This window comes from Crotalus tigris, unplaced genomic scaffold (assembly GCF_016545835.1).
Source record: "Crotalus tigris isolate CLP2741 ecotype Arizona unplaced genomic scaffold, ASM1654583v1 scf7180000024471.848039, whole genome shotgun sequence".
Classification (NCBI taxonomy): domain Eukaryota; kingdom Metazoa; phylum Chordata; class Lepidosauria; order Squamata; family Viperidae; genus Crotalus; species Crotalus tigris.
In genome coordinates, this window is record NW_024100642.1 from 788,315 (window position 1) to 807,909 (window position 19,595).

The following is a 19,595-nucleotide window of genomic DNA, read 5'->3' on the forward strand; positions in this document are numbered from 1 at the left end:
GGGCTCAGGAATCTCCTCTCCTAGGGAGCTGAGAGTTCTCTTCATCAGGTCAATAGCTCTCTCTAGGATCCAGTCTGAGTACGGCATACAGCTTCCTCCCTCTTCACTTGCGTGCAGGGATTTCTCCATCTCCTGCTTCCATTCTGGTTGCTTGGTCCCCCGTCTCAGGGTCACTTTTCTTGATTCCTTTCCCCACTCGCTTTTCTTTCCAACGCCCATCGACCAGCGAGGCTTGTGGTCCTGTGTCTCCACCACTTCTTCTTCTGAGAAATCTGGCCTCTCGGATCCCAACATCTGGCAAGGTTCCAACTGGGTCAGCGGCTCTCTTTCCAGGGAGTTTTCTCCCTCTCTTGCTTCGTTGTCTGACATGGTAAATTTTTGCAAAATCCCCCGGCAAGGGTCTACCTTCCAGGTGGATTAATTTTGCAAGTCCTGTCTAATGTAAGGACCCACCCCACTTTGCATCTTAAGAAGACAGAACTCTTGGAATAGTTCTTCCAACAGGAATCCTTTATTAAGAGAAAATGGTTGCAGGCATGCTAGACAGGACTTGGGGTCCAAGCTCTCCCATTCAAGGTTTTAAGGGGTTCCCCAGTAGTCCCACCCAATCAACCCCCCTTCCAGTGATAGTTTCAAGTATCACAATTCCACCTCCTTTCTTCTTTCTTCCGTCTGGATGGAGACTTCAGATACTACATGAAAGGCAATTACCCTTCTTTGATATGTTAACGCTTAGAGGTTACAATAAACACACATTCAGCTCTTTGAAGTGTAAAGAAGGAAGTGAGGGCCATAAAGCCCCTTTGCTCTCCCCCTTCTCTCCCTCTTATGGCAGAATCCAGAGAAGGCAGAATTGGGAGTTTCTATATTTGATAATTTAAAGATGAAATATAATTGGATTCTGACATTGTGTTTACATGAAGGTTGGATGGCCGTAAATGCATGCTGGTTGCCAAGTGCCCAAAATGCAGTCATGTGACCATGGGGGTGGGGCCTTTGGAACTTTGGAATAAAGTACCTTTTAGGGGGTCCATTGTAACTGAGTGGCTGCTAAGTAACCTGTCATAAGTCGAAGATTACCTATAAATAGGCTGCTAACCTTGATGATGAACACTGAGGGATGGCAGGGACTCAATAATGCCACCACCAAAAGTAGATTGAAATTTTCCACTCTTGATGGTGTTGAAGGAAAAGTCTTCATCATGGTTCAGTCCAAGCCGGGAATAAATAACATGGTGACTGCTTTAGAAAGAAGGTTGCAGTTTATTGAAGAGGAGAGCCAGACAGAAAGATGGCTCTGGAAGAAAAGAGCGAGAGCACATGTAGGGAGTGGGTTTTTATACCCTCTGGAGCCTTTTGCTTGGAGTTGTTTCCTGTTCCTGTTTGAGGCTATTTCCTCTGTCATGTATTCTGACCTGAATCTGGGTGTGCCCTTTGGCATCTGTGGGTTAATCCTATTATGTCCTGTCTTAGAGTTTGGGTGGGGTATGTAGATTTTAGGTGTCTGTCTTCCTAAGCTTCTAGCTGGGGGCCTCTCACCTTCCTGGATTATTTACATCTGCATTTCTACAGAGCTGGCTTCTACTTGGGGGAGAGAGACTTGGGGCTATTAAGAAAAACTGGGCATGCATTTCTGCCTCTTTTAAGACTCTTTGAGGAAACATAATATTCTCCCTTTTTAATATTTCCTTCTGGGGGGTAGACATTTGGGTGAAGTTTTACCAACGAGAGTCCTATGTGGGGGAGGGACTTTGGGACCCAAATTTATAGGTAGTCCTCAACTTACAGCCACAACTGAGCCCAAAGTTTCTGTTGCTAAGGGAGACAATGGTTAAGTGAGTTTTGCCCCATTTTACTGCCTTCCTTGCCGCAGTTGCTAAGTGAATCACTGCAGTTGTTAAGTTAGCAACATGGCTATTAAATGAATTTGGCTTCCCCCTTGACTTTACTTGTCAGAAGGACGCAAAAGGTGATCATGTGACCCCCAGGACATTGCAACCGTTGTAAATATAGGCCAGTTGCCAAGCGTCCACATTTTGATCATGTGACCATCAGGGATGCTGCAATGGTCTATGTGTGAAAAATGGTCCTAAGTCCCTAATTTCAGTCCTGTTGTAACTTTGAATGGCCGTTAAATGAATGGTTGTAAGTCGAGGATTACCTTAAAACAGTGGTTCTCAACCTTTCTAATGCCGCGACCCCATAATACAGTTCCCCATGTTGTGGTGACCCCCAACCACTTATACATCACCGGGTGCCAGGGGTGTGGCCAAAGAAAAGGGGGGAAAAATGGCGGGCAGCCTTGTTTGGTGACCCCCGTGAAATGGTCGTTCGACCCCAAATGGGGTCCCGACCCACAGGCTGAGAACCACTGCCTTAAAAGATCCACATATATGCTGCAGATCTTAGGACTGGAAAGGCCTAACTACCTGATAGAAGTAAAGGAAAGATCTTCAAAATTTAATATTGAAAGAGAAATTTAAAATTGAATTTGCTGCAGTGGAAACTTACCAAAAACTATAATGGCTGGGAAACAGGAAAGGATAGCATAAAGGCAGGATTTAAGATAAATACATAGGCAAAAATTAGCTGGGTCTTAGAGTGGGAAAGGAAGAAGACAAGCTATAAAAACATCTTTAAGAGGAAATAGCTAGCCAGAAAAACTTAACTAAACTGAAAAACAGGAAAGAAACTATTGTTCTAAGGGGCCCAGAACTCAAAACCAACCATTGAATATGTCTAATATTTTATATTATTAATGTACATGTGATGTATGATTTAGTACAGTGGTGGCGAACCTATGGCATGCGTGCCAGAGGTGGCACTCGGAGCCCTCTCTGTGGGCACACATGCCGTTGCCCCAGCCTCGCCTCCCACTGCGACCACCTCCTCACCAGCAGCCCCCCTGGAGGAGAGTCGCCCCCGAGCGTGGCCCATGTGGAGCAGTGCAGCCAAGGACATGGCAGCCAGGCAGCGTAGACAAGACTCTGCCCTCATGCCCCACCCCGCACAGTTGATGCTATGGGGCGCGGGCAGAGGGTGTGGCCGCCATGGCACTGCTGGGCTGCCTGGGTGATCTGCGGTGGGCCTTGTAGGCGGTGTGTGGCCCTGCAGGCAGGCAGGGTGGGGGACAGGATGGGGGCAGGGGCAGGGCAGGGGGTGGAGTGGAGGAGGGGCCAGTTTTGGGGCATTCGGTCTCTAAAAGGTTCGCCATCACTGATTTAGTATGTAGCAGGAAATAGGCAGGAGGCGGTCGGAAAGAGTGTAACCTCATAGTACCTCAGCCAATGGGGAAAGAAGAGGGATGTGGCGGCCAGGACAGGGCTGTATATAGAAGGGAATATTTGGGGTTGAAACCTTGGAGAGAACCAAGCTTTGATAGCTTCTCTCCCCGCTTATTGCAATAAACGAAACAAAAGGACTTCACTGTGTCTTGGCTGGTTATTGGTCAGGCGAGCTTGCCTCTGGTCACGAAGGAAAGTGGCCAGGAGCACATAACATAACCGATCACCCTTTCCTGATGCTCTCCCCTGCTTTTCCTCCTGATCTCTTCCAGGCAAAGTCTTCTTCCTCAAAACCTACCGCAAGCTCAGCTTCCCCGAAGCCGTCCTGGCCTGCAAGCAAAACGGAGGTACGGTGGCCAAAGTGGGCCAACTTTATGCTGCCTGGAAGATCCAGCTCCTGGACAAATGCGAAGCTGGCTGGGTTGGGGACGGAAGTGTCCGCTACCCCATCGTCAATCCCCGGTCTCGCTGCGGGGGCCGGGAACCCGGCGTTCGCAACCTGGGCTTCCCTGACAAGAAATACAAACTCTTTGGGGTCTATTGCTACAAAGAGGCCGGCGGGGAGAAGTCCCCGAAAAAGGACAAGGATGCTCCAGGGAGATGGAAAGCTTTCCATGTATAAAGAGAAATGTTGGAGCCAAGAGCTCACTGCCTCCGTTTTATTTGCTGTTCAAGCTTCAGAGATGAGATTTGTCCCCATCTCTTCTTGGGGGAATTGTTATTTGTGTCCCAAAAAATTTTAAGAGGTTGGTTGCGTAGTCCTCAACCGAAATGGAAGGACTTCCGCTTTCCCAGCAATTCAGCTGGATTGTCCAAAATTTCTGGAAACCATGGAAGATCTGGCATGTGTTGCATTACTGCCTGGCTGGAGCTGACCCCGCTGATCCTTGCCTGCTCATCTGAATCTTCTTCAGCATCTTGGAAGAAGAAAAGTGTTGCTTTTAGCCTTTTGCATTTGCTGCTACGTCACTGATGATGCTACTTGGGTGGGGTAGAGGGAGACCCCGGGTTACTTGGAGCAGAGTGGATTGGGGAAGGGCCGCGTTTTGCAACTTGTTTGCCGTACCCTTAGCCATGTTTTTGGAGTGACTGAGAATTCTCTGGGGGTTTTTTTTGCACGATCTGGAGGGCTGTGATGTCCCAAAAATGTGTTGAAAAATCCAGAAAATGAGGACCACTTTCTCCTCTTCAGCAACCTCCCTGACTGTTCTCATCCTGAAGGCCTTGACTGGAGCAGAGAAGCCAGAGTCTCTCCTTTGCTCTCCTCCAAGTTTTCCGTTGTCTTGCTTTCTCATGTCGCAACCAACTCCTGGTTGAAAGCCCTCCAGCCTGTCCTGTTTCTGGCCACAAAGCTGAAATATAGCAAACTTGAGCTGGATCTCCCATCAGCCAGTGGTTGTGGAACCGGACCATAAAGATTTGGTCCCCTCCATCGGTATGTTTGCTTTGCCTGCATTAATTCTGCAAGCCATCCTGTACTCAGATGATGCTCTGTTCCTGGTGAATAAAACCTGTGCTTAAATGTGTTGGGATGCGGATGGATTTTGGATCTAAATGGCAGCCCTCACACCGGGTTTGCGGCTAAAAGATGAGCAGACACAAAAGGATTGAATTGATTCAATCCAATCACGGTTTAGAGCAGAGGGACAAAACTGGGAGGGCTGAGTCAGGCTCACGGTACCAATATGGGCTTTAAAGATCCAGATCAGTGTTTCTCAACTTTGGCAAACTTAAAGATGTGGCGTCTTTGATGCTCTCTGAACTTGGCTGTTTGCTTGCAAGAGTTTGGAAGCACTGCAAGCAAACTAGGGAACATCACAGTGCAACTGTGTTTATACAGGTATTCTTTGATTTATAACCACAATCAGGATTGGAAAAGTCATTGTTAACCAGTTACGTGAGGCATCATGTAATGGTACCTGATTTGACCACCTTTTTGCTGTAAGTGAATTCATTAAGTGAATCACCATCATTATTATTAATAATAATAATAAAGTTGGAAGGGACCTTGGAGGTCATCTAGTCCAACCTCCTGCTCAGGCAGGAAACCCTATACCATTTCGGACAAATGGCTGTCCAGTCTCTTCTTAAAAACTTCCAGTGTTGGAGTATTTACTGCTTCTGGAGGCAGGTTGTTCCACTGGTTAATTGTTCTAACTCTCAGGAAGTTTCTCCTTAGTTCTAGGTTGCTTCTCTCCGTGGTTAGTTTCCATCCGTTGCTTCTTGTCCTGTCTTCAGGTTCTTTGGAGAATAGCTTGACTCCCTTTTCTTTGTGGCAGCCCCTGAGATATTGGAACACTGCTATCCTGTCCCCCCTCGTCCTTCTCTTCGTTAAACTAGACATACCCAATTCCAGCAACTTATATGTTTTAGCCTCCAGTCCCCTAATCATCTTTCTTGCTCTTCTCTGCACTCTTTCTAGAGTTTCAACATCTTTTTTACATTGTAGTGATCAAAACTGGATGCAGTATTCCAAGTGTGGCCTCACGAAGGCATTGTAAAGTGGTATCAATACTTCATATGATCTTGATTCTATCCCTCTGTTAATGCAGCCTAGCACTTTTTTGGCAGCTGCAGCACACAGCTGGCTGCTATTTCAGTGATTGTTAAGTGAAACATCCTGTAACTGTGTCTTGTGGCCTTCCCTGCTGGCTTCTCCCATTGACTTTGCTTGTTGGAAGCCAACTGAGAAGGTCAAACACAGCAGTCATGGGATCCTGCAACCATCATAAATGCGAGCTGGTTGCCAAGCACCTGGATTGTGGCCATGTCCCTGCAGGGGCGCTGCAACAGACGTAAGTATGAGGACCATCTGTTTTATCTTTGACTGGTCACTAAATGAATGGTTTTAAGTTGAGGACTACCTTATGCAATGGATGACAGAAGACATGAGAAAAACTCACTCCTTCCTCATCTTCAAGAAACACACACAGAAACGATCTTTCTTTGAAAGATATTTATTATTAGGTTTCTGTCCCCACCTTTATGTTGTACACATCAAGGCTGCCTAGCCAATGCTGTCTCTTTGGATTTTCTCCACAACAACCTTGTAGAATGGCCTAGCCCAGGGGTAGGCAACCTCGGCTCTTTTATGACTCATGGACTTCAATTGCCAGAATTTCTGAGCCAGCTATGCTGGCTCAGGAATTCTGGGAGTTGAAGTCCATGAGTCATAAAAGAGCCGAGGTTGCCTACCCCTGGCCTAGCCAAAGTCTTTCATTCTAAGGCGGGACTAGAACTCACTGTCTCCCGGTGATTGGCCCAACGTCATCTTGTCAGCTTCCATACCTGAGGGAGAATCAGAACTCAGGATCTCCTGGTTTTTTTCTAGAGCAGATGCTATCTCGGAATCAGCTCTAAAAGGAATAAATATGAATGTAGAGAACTGAATGAAAAGGAACTTTGCCTGTATTGCCTATTTATTGTCACTGCTATTTCAGATTTCTACAGATAATATCTCTCTTTATATATATTCTGAAGGGGTATTTGCTTCTGTAATTACTTAATTGCTTCTAAGAACAGAAAAAGCAGTTTATAATGTACATTAGAAAGAGACTAATACTAGCATTCATTAAGTAAAAGCGCTGAAATCCTTAAGGTTCTTGAGGACTAGAGCCTTGCTTTAGGAAAAAAGAAAACAGACGTTTTTCAATTGATCGATGAAGCCAATGCCAGACTTTCAAGACTTTTTCCTTTTTAATATTGTGTTCTTTTTTATTTTTATTGTTCTCTCTCTTCCGGAAAAAGAAGAAGGCAGTTGACACCAAGATCTGAAGACCAGTAATTGCTAAATTTCTTCAAGCAGTTGAACTGATTTACCTTAAGATCAATCACTTTTTGGAGTCTAAAAGCTATCAATTTCTGGAAATCCAACAACTAAACCTTAAAGGGTAACATTCTCACTGTATTGGCTAGTCCAATCTTGGCCCTTATGCAGCAGAATTTTAATAAACATGCAACCTCAATTAAAACGATTGCAAAACAAAAACAAGGGCGATGGATCTATTAATGGTCTGTATTCAGGGGAGATTTTTCTATTTTTTTTTATTGTGGCTGGAAAAATAGGCTGCTGTCACATTCGAAAGGTTGGCAAGATTTATCCCAGGTGCTGGAGCAGCTGAGTATGTTTTATGCAGGCTCATAGCGGGCGAGTTCATTAATGCATCCGAAAAGCTGCTTTCTGCTTGGAGGATGCTGCAGCATAATGAGCACATCCTGGTTAACAGCTGTCCATATAAAACATCCAGCAACCTCTTTGACAGCTTGGCATCATTAGCAGACTTCGCTGAAGAAGACCCTGGAAAGTTAACTGACCTCTAGAAGAGGCAGGAAGCAGAGCTGATCTTGGCCTAAGTTGGCTTGGAAGACAGATTCCCTCTCTTTCCCTCTGCCTCATTCCCTCTCTTTTGTCCCTTCCTTATCTCTTCACCTCCTTCTGTGTCCCTCCTGCACACTCTCTCCCTTTCTGCCTCCTCCTCCTCTCTCCCTTTTCTTTCCTCTCTCCATGTTATTCTCTCCCTCTCTTCCTTTTCTTCTTTCTCCTCTCCCCCTTTCCTTCCCTCTTTCTGTTTCCCTCCCTCTCGCTTCCTTTTTTCTTCTCTCCTATCCTCTCCCCATTGTGCTCTTCCTTTTCTTCTTTCTCTATCCCTCTGTGTTCTTTTTTCTTCTTCCTCTCTCCCTCCCTCCTTCTTTCCATAGCTCGTTTCCCTTTCTTTCCTCTCTCTTGCTTCCCTGTTTCCCTCCCTCCCTTTTCTTCTTCATCTTTCCCTCCTTCCCCTTTCTTACCTTCCCCTTCTTTCTGTTGGAAACTGTGTCATATTTTTGAGTCTATAAGGTCTATCTGACCACACATTGGGCAAATGGCCACAAGCAGAGAAGGAGAAGGGTTTTCACGGGCTCCCCCTCCCTGTGTCTGTTTCTCACCTGCATTGTTGTTAATCCATCTCTGGCTTTAAGGCACAAAGGGGGTAATCTCTCTCCAGCCTCCCCTTTCCGTTCTTGTTACTCGAGTTCTCCCAAATACAATCAGTTTCTGAGCACTTGCTTCTTGATTAGAGATTCCAGGAATGTTTTTAACAAGTTCCACAGTTTTTTTTAAAAAAAAGGTTGAAACCCCATGATCTATATTATCAAACAAACCCAGAATGAGTCTGGTTGCACCTTTTCCAACTAACACATTTTATTACAGCATGCAGCTCAGAAAAGCTTATGCTTTTTAATAAAACGTGTTGGGAAAGACATTTGCAGCCTCTATTAACCTTCAAGCAGTACACTAAATTATTCTATTCTAGTATGCCTGTGTGAACATCCACCTGTTCAGCTCCTTCCGTGAAATGAAACGGAGCAGCTGAGAACAGGGAAAAACCTGGGGCCAGGTATGCATCAACTGCCCCCCAGATTTGCTAACCAGAATGCCTGTTTTCCTCACATTTTCCTCAATTCGGTGACTTCTTCATGGCAATAAGACTCCAAACCTGATTAGTCCCAGCAACAGTCATAGAATGGTAGTATCATGGGATTGGAAGGGATCTTAGAGGTCTTCTAGTCCAACCCCCTGCCCTGGGAGGAATACAAAGAAATGCCTGCTGAATTTATGCTTGAAAACCTCCAGTGATGCAGTTTCCATGATTCCAAGAGGCAGATTGTCCTCTGCTTCATAGTTCTCGTGGTCAGGAAATCCTTCCTTATTGATTAGGACAGTGGTTCTCAATCTGTGGGTCGGGACCCATTTGGGGTCGAACGACCATTTCACGGGGGTCGCCAAACAACGCAGTCCGCCATTCTCCCCCCCTTTTGCTTAGCTGTGCTACTCCCTTTTATTCTATTTTGCTTTTGAAAGCCAATAGAATAGACTCTCTTGAATAGAGTCTAATTCTATTGGCTTTCAAAAGCCAATAGGAATTGTCCAGGCTGTCTCTGCCCTGCTGAGCCAGCCAAAAGTCCCATTCTGCAAACGGTGCTGCACCAGTTGAGTAGTCCTCGACTTACGACCGGTTGAGTAGTCCTCGACTTATGACCGGTTGGGGGTCGCGGCATTAAAAAGGTTGAGAACCACTGGATTAGGAGTTTGGATTATCCCTCTATCAAGCTTCCATCTATTAGTTCTTAAGTTACCCGTGGACACTGAGAATAATTCCAGTTCCTCAGTATCCTTCTTGTATTATAGTGACTAAATCTGGACTCTGTTCAAGATTATACCACTGTTGATGCAGCCCAGGATTGCACTGGCCCTTTGGGCAGTTGCAGCTGCTGGCTCATGCTTTAATCTGTCAAGGACAATGTCTCCATAATAAAAACAGTCTTGAGGATCTAGGGTGCAGAAGGCTCTCCTGTTGTTGTTGTTCAGTTGCTAAGTCATGTCCAACTTTTTGCAACCCCATGGACCATAGCACACCAAACCCTCTCCCCAGTCTTCCACTGTCTGCCGAAACTGATGCCTGCCGCATCAATAACATTATCTAACCAGCTCACCCTCTGCCGTCCCCTTCTCATTTTGCCATCTATCTTTCCCAACATAAATCCTTTTCCAGTGAGTCCTCTCTTCTCATTTGGTGGCCAAAATAGTTGAGCTTCAGCTTCAGTTATCTGTCCTTCGAAAGAACAGTTCTTTTAGGATTGACTGGTTTGATCTCCTTGCAGCTCAAGGGACACTTGAGAGTCTTCTCCAGCACCACAACTCGAAAGCATCAATTCTTCCTTTATGGTCCAACTCTCACAGTCCTACATTACTACTGGGAAAACCATAGCTTTGACTTCCTGAGAAAAGTGATGTCTCTGCTTTTTAATATGCTGCCTAGGTTTGTCACTGTTTTCCTCCCAAGGAGCAAGCATTTTTCAATTTCATGGCTGTCTGCAGTGATCTTGAAGCCCAAGAAAATAAAATCTGTCCCTGCTTCCCTTTCTATTTGTCAGGAAGTGATGCCATGATCTTAGTTTTTTAATGTTGAGTTTCAAGCCAACTTTTGCACTGTCCTCTTTCTGTGGTGGAGGGCTCAACACTGGCTCATGTTTGGATCCTAGAAAGAGGGTTTGCCTAAATTTCAGATCCCCCCCCCCACTTTCTGAGCCCAGTGGATTTTCCCAAGAGTTATTTGCTTATCCATCTTTTGCATTTCACTTTGCTTCCCCAATCCCTGGGACTGCATTATGCCAAATAATGTTTACATCGGTAACCCTGTCCAAATCCCACATAAAAATGATTTACAGGCTATGTTGCTGTTTTCTCATTCTTGTAATTTATTATTCTTTAAAATGGACATGGGTGGGAAATGAGTTTCATTGCCAGCTGTGTCTTGCAGACAGATATAGTCTTATATGTTAAGTCCATTGCCCTGGCACTTTTCTGCAGGAAGTGCGGCTGTGTGCACGTTTCACACAACCGCCATTTTAACCTGGATGCGAATCTTCTGGAAGAGATAATGATGGTGGAAGAAAGCAGACGGCGGTCTTAGGAACTGTTAAAAAAATTTATTAAAATGTCCAGCAGTACAGAAACTGCAAAGGGTCTTGTTTTTTCTCCCCCACTTCCCCCCCATTTTTGGGAGGGGGGAACCACCCAAGGGGCAAGAGGGAGGGGTTACACACAGAGGAGGACTGGACACCGCAGTTATGTTGAAACAGCAGAGGTTGGAAAGGTGCTGACTGCACACATCGCACTCACACATACAAACACATCCACACTTATACATACACCCACAAGTCAAACCCAGTTTCAGATGTGACACATTTTGTTTGCAGGGAAAACAGTTTGGAAGCAATTGCGTTTGCAAAGGATGTGGTAGCCCAGAAGTTACCTCAGGTACAGGAACACCCACCAGAAGCTTCCAGCAAGATCATTTTAGGAGACAGGATTAGATTTCCTGCCACCTGTTCCTAGGTTGTTCCTCTCGCTAGTGTTGAGGGGGACCTCAAAGGTCATCTAGACTAACCCTCTGCCAGTGCTGGAAAACAGGTCCTCCAGTATGATTGTTCGGTAGTTCGAAGGTCTGTTTTTGAAAGCCAGCAACCAAGATAAGTCCACCATTTTAGGCACTGCTTTTTCCACTGAATAGATAGAAAAAAATTTGAGACAAATATAAAGATTTCCTCATGGACCTCTTTTCCCTCTCAAGGGCATCTCTGTGGTCATAAAAATTAAGATGGCAGCCTTGGCTACATGGCACAATCACGAGCGTGGCCACCATTTTGACTTTTTTTGACTCCTTCTTCCCTGCAGATGCCACTCCTGATCCAACTTTGCTTCACTAGATCTTTACATGGCTGGCTCAGGAATTCTGGGAGTTGAAGTCCACAAGTCATAAAAGGGCCACTGTTCCCCACCCCTGCTTTAGGTCTTAGCTTGGAAGCAAGTCCCACTGGTATCAATATATGTGGATACAAGGGGAACAGGAAGTCCTAGTCCTACACCTACAACCATTTAGTGACCGTTCAAAGTTACAACACTACTGAAAAAAGTTACTTACAACTAGTCCTCGCACTTAAGACCATTGCAGCTTCCTGCAATCAAGTAATCAAAATTACGGGAGCTTGGCAACTGCCTTGTATTTACAATAGTTGCAGCATCCTGGGGTGGACTTCAGCTTCCCGAATTCCCCGGACAGCCTAAATTAAAGTATACTGTGCAGCCAATTCAAGCTTTTCTCTAGGGCTGTGCCCTGCTCACACCTGTTGACTGAATTTTATCTAGTGGCCACCGATGTTGGGAGTTGTTATGCTCACAGATCTGGAAGGCCACACAGTTTCACCACTGCGGCCTTAGGATGCAGAGGCCATTGAGAGATTTTTGTCAAGGCCAGCCTACATCTCCTTGTAGAGAAAGCCATCATGGCAAGCAAGCTTCCAATTAACACATGCAGCCACACCGCTAAGGATGTCCCCAGGGAGGGTCAAAAAAGTCAAGATGGCAACAGCAGCGTGGTTAAAGTTCTATGATGCGTGTAAAAAAGGGGCAGGGCTTCCTTCATACAGTCACGTCTGCCATTTTGATTTATTTTTTTTATCCTCCCTGTGGACACCCCTGGACAGAGCCAGATGCAAAAATGGATGGAATTATGTTTATAGAGGCCAAAAAAAAAAAAGAAAAGAGGGTAAGAGGGGGAAGGCGAATGAAGATTTTCTGTTATTATACTCTATAGCAGTATAAACTCAATTTCACTGAGGGCCGCATCAGCATTGCAGTTGCCCTTGGGGGGCCAGGTGGGTGTGGCCAGGGTGGGTGCGGCCTACTGGGTGGGCATGAATGGAGTGGGTGTGGCCTACTGGGTGGGCATGGCCAGCTCTACATCGTTTGCGTCAAGGGTGCCTGTGGGGGCCTGGGCAGGAGTGGGACAGATCTGAGGGTCTCTGGCAGAAGGGGGGGGGATCGGGGCAAGAGCCAAGGAATGGTCCATTTCTTCATTCCTCACAAAGGGTGACACCTCCTCAGCATGCACCCAGGGGGCGGGGCCAACGCAGCAGGGGCTGGTTCCTCACTGTTTCTGGACAGCCTTGTGGAGCTAAGACTGAATGCATTTCAGCATAGATAGCCACCACAAAATTGTACATTGGCTCCCGGCTGGCCTGGGCCAGGACCAAGGCCAAGGCAGCAGGGGCCGTTTCCTCACTGTTTCCAGGATGGCTTCGTGGGCCACATAAAACCACTTCGCAGGCCGCATCTGGCCCCCGGATCTTGTGTTTGACATGCCCGCTCTATAGAATCGAATTCTAGAACACATTGTGGCACCTGGTTCCTCCTCACCTACAATTAGTCCTCACTTAATGACTCTTCAGTGTTACAACAGATTGACGATGACCCATTCTCAAAGTTATGACAACTGCAACCCTGCTGTAGTCATGTGATACGTTTTGGGAACTTGCCAACCAGCTTGCATTTACAACCTTTCACAATGTCTCTCATCATATGACTATATTTTAAAACTTTTTTTTTTTTTTTTGCCATTTTCCAGCAAAAAAGACTTTGGATATGCTGGATTCACTTACAAACCACAGGATTTGCTTTATGACCATGGTGACTCATTTTACAACCACCATAAAAACTTTTGTAATATCGAGTTAGGTCACGTAGTCATCCATTTAACAACTGCAATGACTGATGAACAAAATTCTGGGTCTAACTGTGATCGTTAAGTGAGGACTAACTATAGTCTAACTCTAAGGGCTGATGTTAAGGAAAGTGAGGTGTGGCACAGAGAAAATCTAGATCGGGTAGGCAACTTTGGCTCTTTTATGACTCGTGGACTTCAACTCCCAGAATTCCTAAGCCCAGTCGGCTCAGGAATTCTGGGAGTTGAAGTCCACGAGTCATAAAAGAGCCAAGGTTGCCTACCCCTGATCTAGATCATGTTTGATTTAGAGATCAGACTCAGCAGTGTCCCCAAGGTCAAAAAAGTCAAGATGTAGCCACGCTTGTGTTACTGAGCTCCCTCCTTCCATTTTATTGCCTGTAAAAAGAGGCAAGGCTTCGATCACAGACTTCTCTGCAGATGCCTCTGGATTGAAAGTTTCCCATTTTAACCAGTTAATTTAATTTACGTTTGAATGAAAAATAAATTTAGATCAAGGGGACGTTGCTGACAGAGGGCCTTGTGCTTTGCGGGGGCAAAGAGAGCAAACAACCAGGACTACCATTTATTTGGGTTGCCACATCCTTCATGTCCATCAGATGGCAGCAAAGAGCAAACCCAAGCACCTTCCTGCCATCTAGTGTGTTACTTCAGTTTTGCAACCTAGTCCTAAGAACAAGAACAATGCAAAATTCCTTAGATCTGCAAAATTTAAACAAAAGAAGAACCAAGGAGACTTGAGAAAGTATCACTAGATCTGACATTTTCATGACCTGTTTTAAGGTCACGCTCTAGGATCAGACTTCCTAGAGCAGTGGTGACGAACCTATGGCACAGGTGCCAGAGGCAGCACTCAGAGCCCTCTCTGTGGGCATGCGCACTGTTGCCCCAGTCCTAGGCCTTCAGCTGGGTTTTATAAAACCTTTTTGCTTTAGGCCTCTGCCACCGTGTACAAAAAAAAGGAGGTTCAATCAATAAGTCAATTTCAACTTCTCGCTGGAAAAAAAAAGATCTTGCAAAGTTGGAATTGACTGATTGAACTTTTTAGTCCCACCCAGTCTGCCATTACCACCACAGCCATGCCCACCCAATGGGCCATACCCATCCAATGGGCCACACCCACCTGGCACCCGACGATGCATAAGTGGGTTTTGGGTTGCAGTTTGGGCACTCAGTCTCTAAAAGGTTCGCCATCACTGTTCTAGAGACAATATACTCATATGAATATAGCTGCTAGGCTGGGCAGCATCCATTTTAATCTCTCATCAGTGGCCCAAGATTGTGCTATGTCAGAGCTGTGGGGCATGGTGGGAAATTCATGACACCTTCTCAACCTTAGCCATTTTAAGATGTGTGGACTTCAGTTCCCAGAATTCTCCAGCCAGTTAAGCTGAAGTCCAGGAATCCTAAAGCTGCCAAGGCTGAGAAACATATACTATGTTTCTTCCCCATCCTAACGATGTTTCAAAGAAGTAATAAAATGAAAATGAGATCAGAAAAGGGGCGACTTGAAATTTCTGAGGAAGTGGCCTAGTTCATGGAGAATCCCAGACCACATTTGAAGAAGAGCTATGCTTCCCTGGAAGGATTTGCAGGCTAAGGAACTTAGTTTCCTAGGTGGTTTATGCCACAGGCCTGTAATGGTGTGTGAGAATGGCCTTGTGAGACGGGAGAGGAAGCCACAGACTGGGCAAGTGCTCGGTTTCCCATGGTTTCTGTCCTTCTGTGGACTGAGGCATCTTTTACATCCTGGTTATCCAATCTATAGCTCTCCCTCTTATCTGCCAAAGCCATTCCCACATACCAAGGTCTCCAAATTTTAGGACTTGTGGACTTCAACTCCCAGAATTCCTCAGCCAGCCATGTCTCAGGGCACTTTCTTTAAAAGTGGGAATGACAGATGTCATCCATCCCTGGAACAGATGGCAATCAAATAGAATCAGCCTCACCTTTTCCCCTTGGATAAATCAAAAGCTAGCTAAATAGCAGCAAGAGAGAACTGGCAGCAAAGAGAATGTCTTAAACCAGCTATGTTCAATTCAGCTACCTCCAGATAGATTGGACTACAATTCCCATCACCTGATCAGGCCCAAGCTGGTGGGACAACAAAACCTTCGGAAGGGGCAAGTGAGGCCACTTGAATCTTGTGCTGAGAAAAATGTCTTCCTTTATCTTCTCTAAAATTATGCAATTTTTTTTTTTGCAAAGCCTTGTTCTTCTTTTGTTACTTTGCAGAAGGTTCTAATGTTGCTGACTGTGGGGGGGGGGCAGGCTCGGGGTGAGTTGGGGACTAAGAAGGCCAAAGCAGAACCTCCAACTCCCCAATCATTGGGCAATTTATTTGCCCCTCTGAATTTTAAGCCCCCGTTTCCCAGAAGATCTTTGCAAGCAAGACGAACTTTTATAACTTCTCTTTTAAAAACGAGAGCAAATTCTCAGAAATTAGCGCCCCAGTTTTGCTGGAGGTAGGGGTGGGGGGCGGAGGCATGAGGAACATGCTGACCTGACTGGAATCATTTTAAGTGCCAGGTTTTCAGCATGTCTGCATGAATGCTAGTGGGCATGTGTCGCACGCAACTGTGCCATCCTGCAGCGGGCCCTGGGTAGAGATACGAGAGGGAAAGAAAAGGCAATCAGCCACTCCCATCACACATGGAAACCCCGTCACATCCTGGATGGTCGGGAGGAAGATGGAGGAGGAGGAGGGGGCTGGAGGTACGGGAAGGGATCAAAGCTTGTGCTTCCATTGGGGTCAGAGGTTAAAAGTAGTTGCTGCCATCCTCTGCCCAGTCCAGCTTTGGACGCTGCTTCTGGTGTTTCCTCCGCTCCTTGCGGGATTTGTGGTGGTGATGCTGCCGGCGGTGATGACGGTGATGCCGCCGGGTTCTGTGGGACCGTCTGGCTATAAGGAATCAACAGCCAGGAAAGAGGGAGGCGTTAGTCACTCAGCCCAGACTAGGTGGCAAGTGCAACAAGGGCTAGCTACTACCACAGTTCTACATGCAGGAAGTCCTCGTTTAACAACTGCCTCGTTGAGCGACCATTTGCTAATTACGGCGGCGATGAAAAAACTGACTTTGCAACCAGTCCTTGCCGTTATGACCTTTGCAGGTCTGTAAGGCCGAGGAAAAAGTTGAACTAAGATCATAAACATAATTACGGTTTCGCTTAGCAACCATTTCATTTTAGTGGCTGAGCTGCAGATGCCAATTGTGGTTGCTAAACGAGGACTACCTGTCCTCAACTTTTCTAAAAGACATTGCCTGCACAAACAATACACATCGAGAGCCAACTGGGCAGAAGGGCAAAGCTGCTGGACTAGAAACCAGGAGGTTCTGAGTTCTATTCTCTCCTTGGGCAGGAAAGTTGGGTGGGTGGCTTTGGGATAGTCCCTCTCTCCTAGCCCGTCCCACCCGCACGACTGTTGTCACGGGAAGACGAGGCAGAAGCCTCATGAGCACCATTGGTAGTTTTACAAACAAAAATGGATTATAAATCAAATAAATAAGCAACTCACCGATCCATATCACATATTCATTTGTCTACCTATGTTTCTCCCAGTATCAGCCCCACCCACCCCCACATTTCCTTCCTGAATTAGGGGTGAGCACCCAGCTGTCCCTTGGCTGATTTCAGAATGAAGGCAGGTCACACCTTGAGAATGGGAGACCACTAGGAAATATCATGACTATCGGAGCAGGAAGTGGAGAGAGGGAAGGGAACAGAAGGGAAGGGAAGGAAAGGAAAGAAGGGAGAGAGGGAGGGAGGGATCAAAAAAGGGAGGGAGGGAGGGAGAGAGGAAAGAAATATATACCATTTTCATATTTTTTTATCAAGAATTGAGCTAATTTACCGTGTGTGTGTGTGTGTGTGTGTTACCTTTCAAGAACTTTTCTCCCTGTACCCACATATTCTGGTGTGCCTTTCTCCCATCCTTTCCCTCCCCATCCCACCTGCTCTTTTTCTTTTTCAACAAAAGAGCTCTCCCAGTCCAACCCTGGATGGTGCTTGTTCTTAGCACCAAGTGAGCCCTTTCCAGGTTTCCTTCCTCAGACCACCTGCCAGCCTGCCCAGCCAAGAGGGAACAAAGAGAAAGGGAGATTTTCTGCCCCTCCTAACCAGCCGTTTCCACCTTTTTGTCCCTGAAAGTGACGGCAGGAACTCACGTTTTGTGCAGAGGACCTTGGGGTTCTCCCACAGGCCGTTGACGTGACATTTGATGGTGGGCAAATGTCTTTGGAGGAAGCCTTCTGTGCACTGGTATCGGATGGTCGAGTGCACGCTGTACTTCTCCTTCTTCTTTCCAATGGGGGAAGCGTTTTCCACCAGAGGGGGTGGCCCACACAGCACTACAAAGACCATACAAGTTGTAGACAGGAAGGCGTGGAAAACCTGCCTTACAACAGCTGTTGACTGGCTTTGTCAGGCATTTCAAAAAGGTTCCTTCATGTTACTTTTTTTCCCCCTTTGAATTTTACAGTTTTAGGCTTATGATTTCCAGCGCAGAACAATTTATTTTTTCTTGGACATTTTCATCCTATTTATTAGGAATCACAATTTAAATGACACCAGCACCCGTTGGTATCATAAGGCAACAATTCTGCAAAACTCTATTTAACCTTCGAGCAAGCGGTGCTTTGGTGCACGGAGTGCGCTATTGCCACTTACAACTTCAATAAGCTGGCAGTCACACAACTTGCTCACCCTGGTAGGCCTTTGCTCACTTTGGTAATATTATCAGTTTCCTGAAGTCTGCGGCTATAATAATAATATCCTTTTAGTGACTTGCAAGGTCTGATTGTTCACTACTCAACTGACTTTGCGGAGGTGTGTTTTTGAAATGCGTAGAAAGAAAAGGTTCTACAGCAGGGGTGTCAAACTCAATTTCATTGAGGGCCGCATCAGCATTGCGGTTGCTCTCAGGGGGCCGGGTGGGTGTGGCCTACTGGGTGAGCGTGGATGGAGCGGGTGTGGCCTACTGGGTGGGCATGGCCAGCTCTACATTGTTTGCGTCAAGGGTGCCTGTGGGGGCCTGGGCAGGAGTGGGACAGATCTGAGGGTCTCTGGCAGAAGGGGGGGGGGACCGGGGCAAGCGCCAAGGCATGGTCCATTTCTTCATTCCTCACAAAGGGTGACACTTCCCCAGCATGCACCCAGGGGACGGGGCCGACGTGGCAGGGGCTGGTTCCTCGCTGTTTCCAGACAGCCTTATGGAGCTAAGACTGAATGCGTTTCAGCATAGATGGCCACCACAAAATTGTACATTGGCTCCCTCCCTCCCGGCTGGCCTGGGCCAGGGCCAAGACAGCGGGGGCCGTTCCCTCACTGTTTCCAGGATGGCTTCGTGGGCCACATGAAACCAATTCGCGGGCCGCATCTGGCCCCCGGGCCTTGTGTTTGACATGTTTGTTCTACAGCAACAAGCAAAATTTATCCGATTTTATACTCATTGTGTATTTTGGAAGTCTTTTCAAACGGATGTACTGCCCTCTCCTTTGAGGCTAATGAGAGCACCCTGTTCCCCCCCCCCCCAAAGAAGCTTCTGAACACCAGATCACATTGCATGGAGGGCCCTACAACTTGCCACGGCCAACTAGCCACAACAGGACAACTTGCTGCAGGACAATGCAACAATTCAATTTAATTATTTAAAATAATTAAAAGATTACTTTCCTGGCATAATAAAGTAATCTTTTCATTATTTTAAATAATGATGCCAGAAAAAAATTGATAAACAAAGTATATGTTTGCTTTTACATGTGATAACATTTGCACAACATTCGAAAAAGGAAGAAATACCATCAGAGGAAGAAATAATTAAAAATATATTAGATTGTGCGGAAATGGACAGACTTACTCTGAAGTTGAAAGAAAAAGAGGAAACAGAATACTATCAGACTTGGGACTTGTTTTATCAATGGCTGGAGAAAAGAATAAAGGATTAGGAATGAAATTTGTATTAGTGAACGATAAACTCAGACAACACGTTGTTGAATAAGTACTATTGAATTGTATAGAAAAAAATAATAAACATTTTATAAAAAAATAAAATAAAAAATTTACTTTGATTTTTGTCGTTCACATTTCATTTTGTTCCTCCTTAGGCATCCTTTCTTTAATGATTCCTTTCCTGGGGTGAGTTGTTTGTAGCAAGTTGTCTATGGCGAGTTGTCAAAGACCCCCTACAGATAGTCCTTGGCTTATAAGCACAATTGAGCCTGGACTGTGGTTGTTAAGTCATTGAGGTCAT

At 45.9% G+C, this 19,595-nt stretch overlaps 2 protein-coding genes across 3 annotated transcripts in view; one reads left to right on the forward strand and one right to left on the reverse strand.

The window, feature by feature from the left end:
* The window catches only part of HAPLN4 (hyaluronan and proteoglycan link protein 4), a 34,181-nt gene extending 29,381 nt beyond the window's left edge, over positions 1-4,800 (forward strand). The window contains exon 5 of the mRNA XM_039333005.1: positions 3,557-4,800. Within this exon, the coding sequence (XP_039188939.1) occupies positions 3,557-3,906 (350 nt within the window). The 3' untranslated portion in view covers positions 3,907-4,800. The remainder of the gene's footprint in view (positions 1-3,556) is intronic.
* A 9,653-nt stretch (positions 4,801-14,453) lies between these two features.
* The window catches only part of LOC120303472 (neurocan core protein-like), a 40,517-nt gene continuing 35,375 nt past the window's right edge, over positions 14,454-19,595 (reverse strand). Inside the window, exons 8-9 of one of the 2 annotated variants that reach the window (XM_039333039.1) lie at positions 17,512-17,694; positions 14,454-16,243 (exon numbers count right to left, since the gene is read on the reverse strand). In XM_039333039.1, the coding sequence (XP_039188973.1) occupies positions 16,098-16,243; positions 17,512-17,694 (329 nt within the window). In that variant the 3' untranslated portion in view covers positions 14,454-16,097. Of the gene's footprint in view, positions 16,248-17,511; positions 17,695-19,595 lie in introns of both variants that reach the window. The other variant, XM_039333040.1, reaches the window with a different exon arrangement.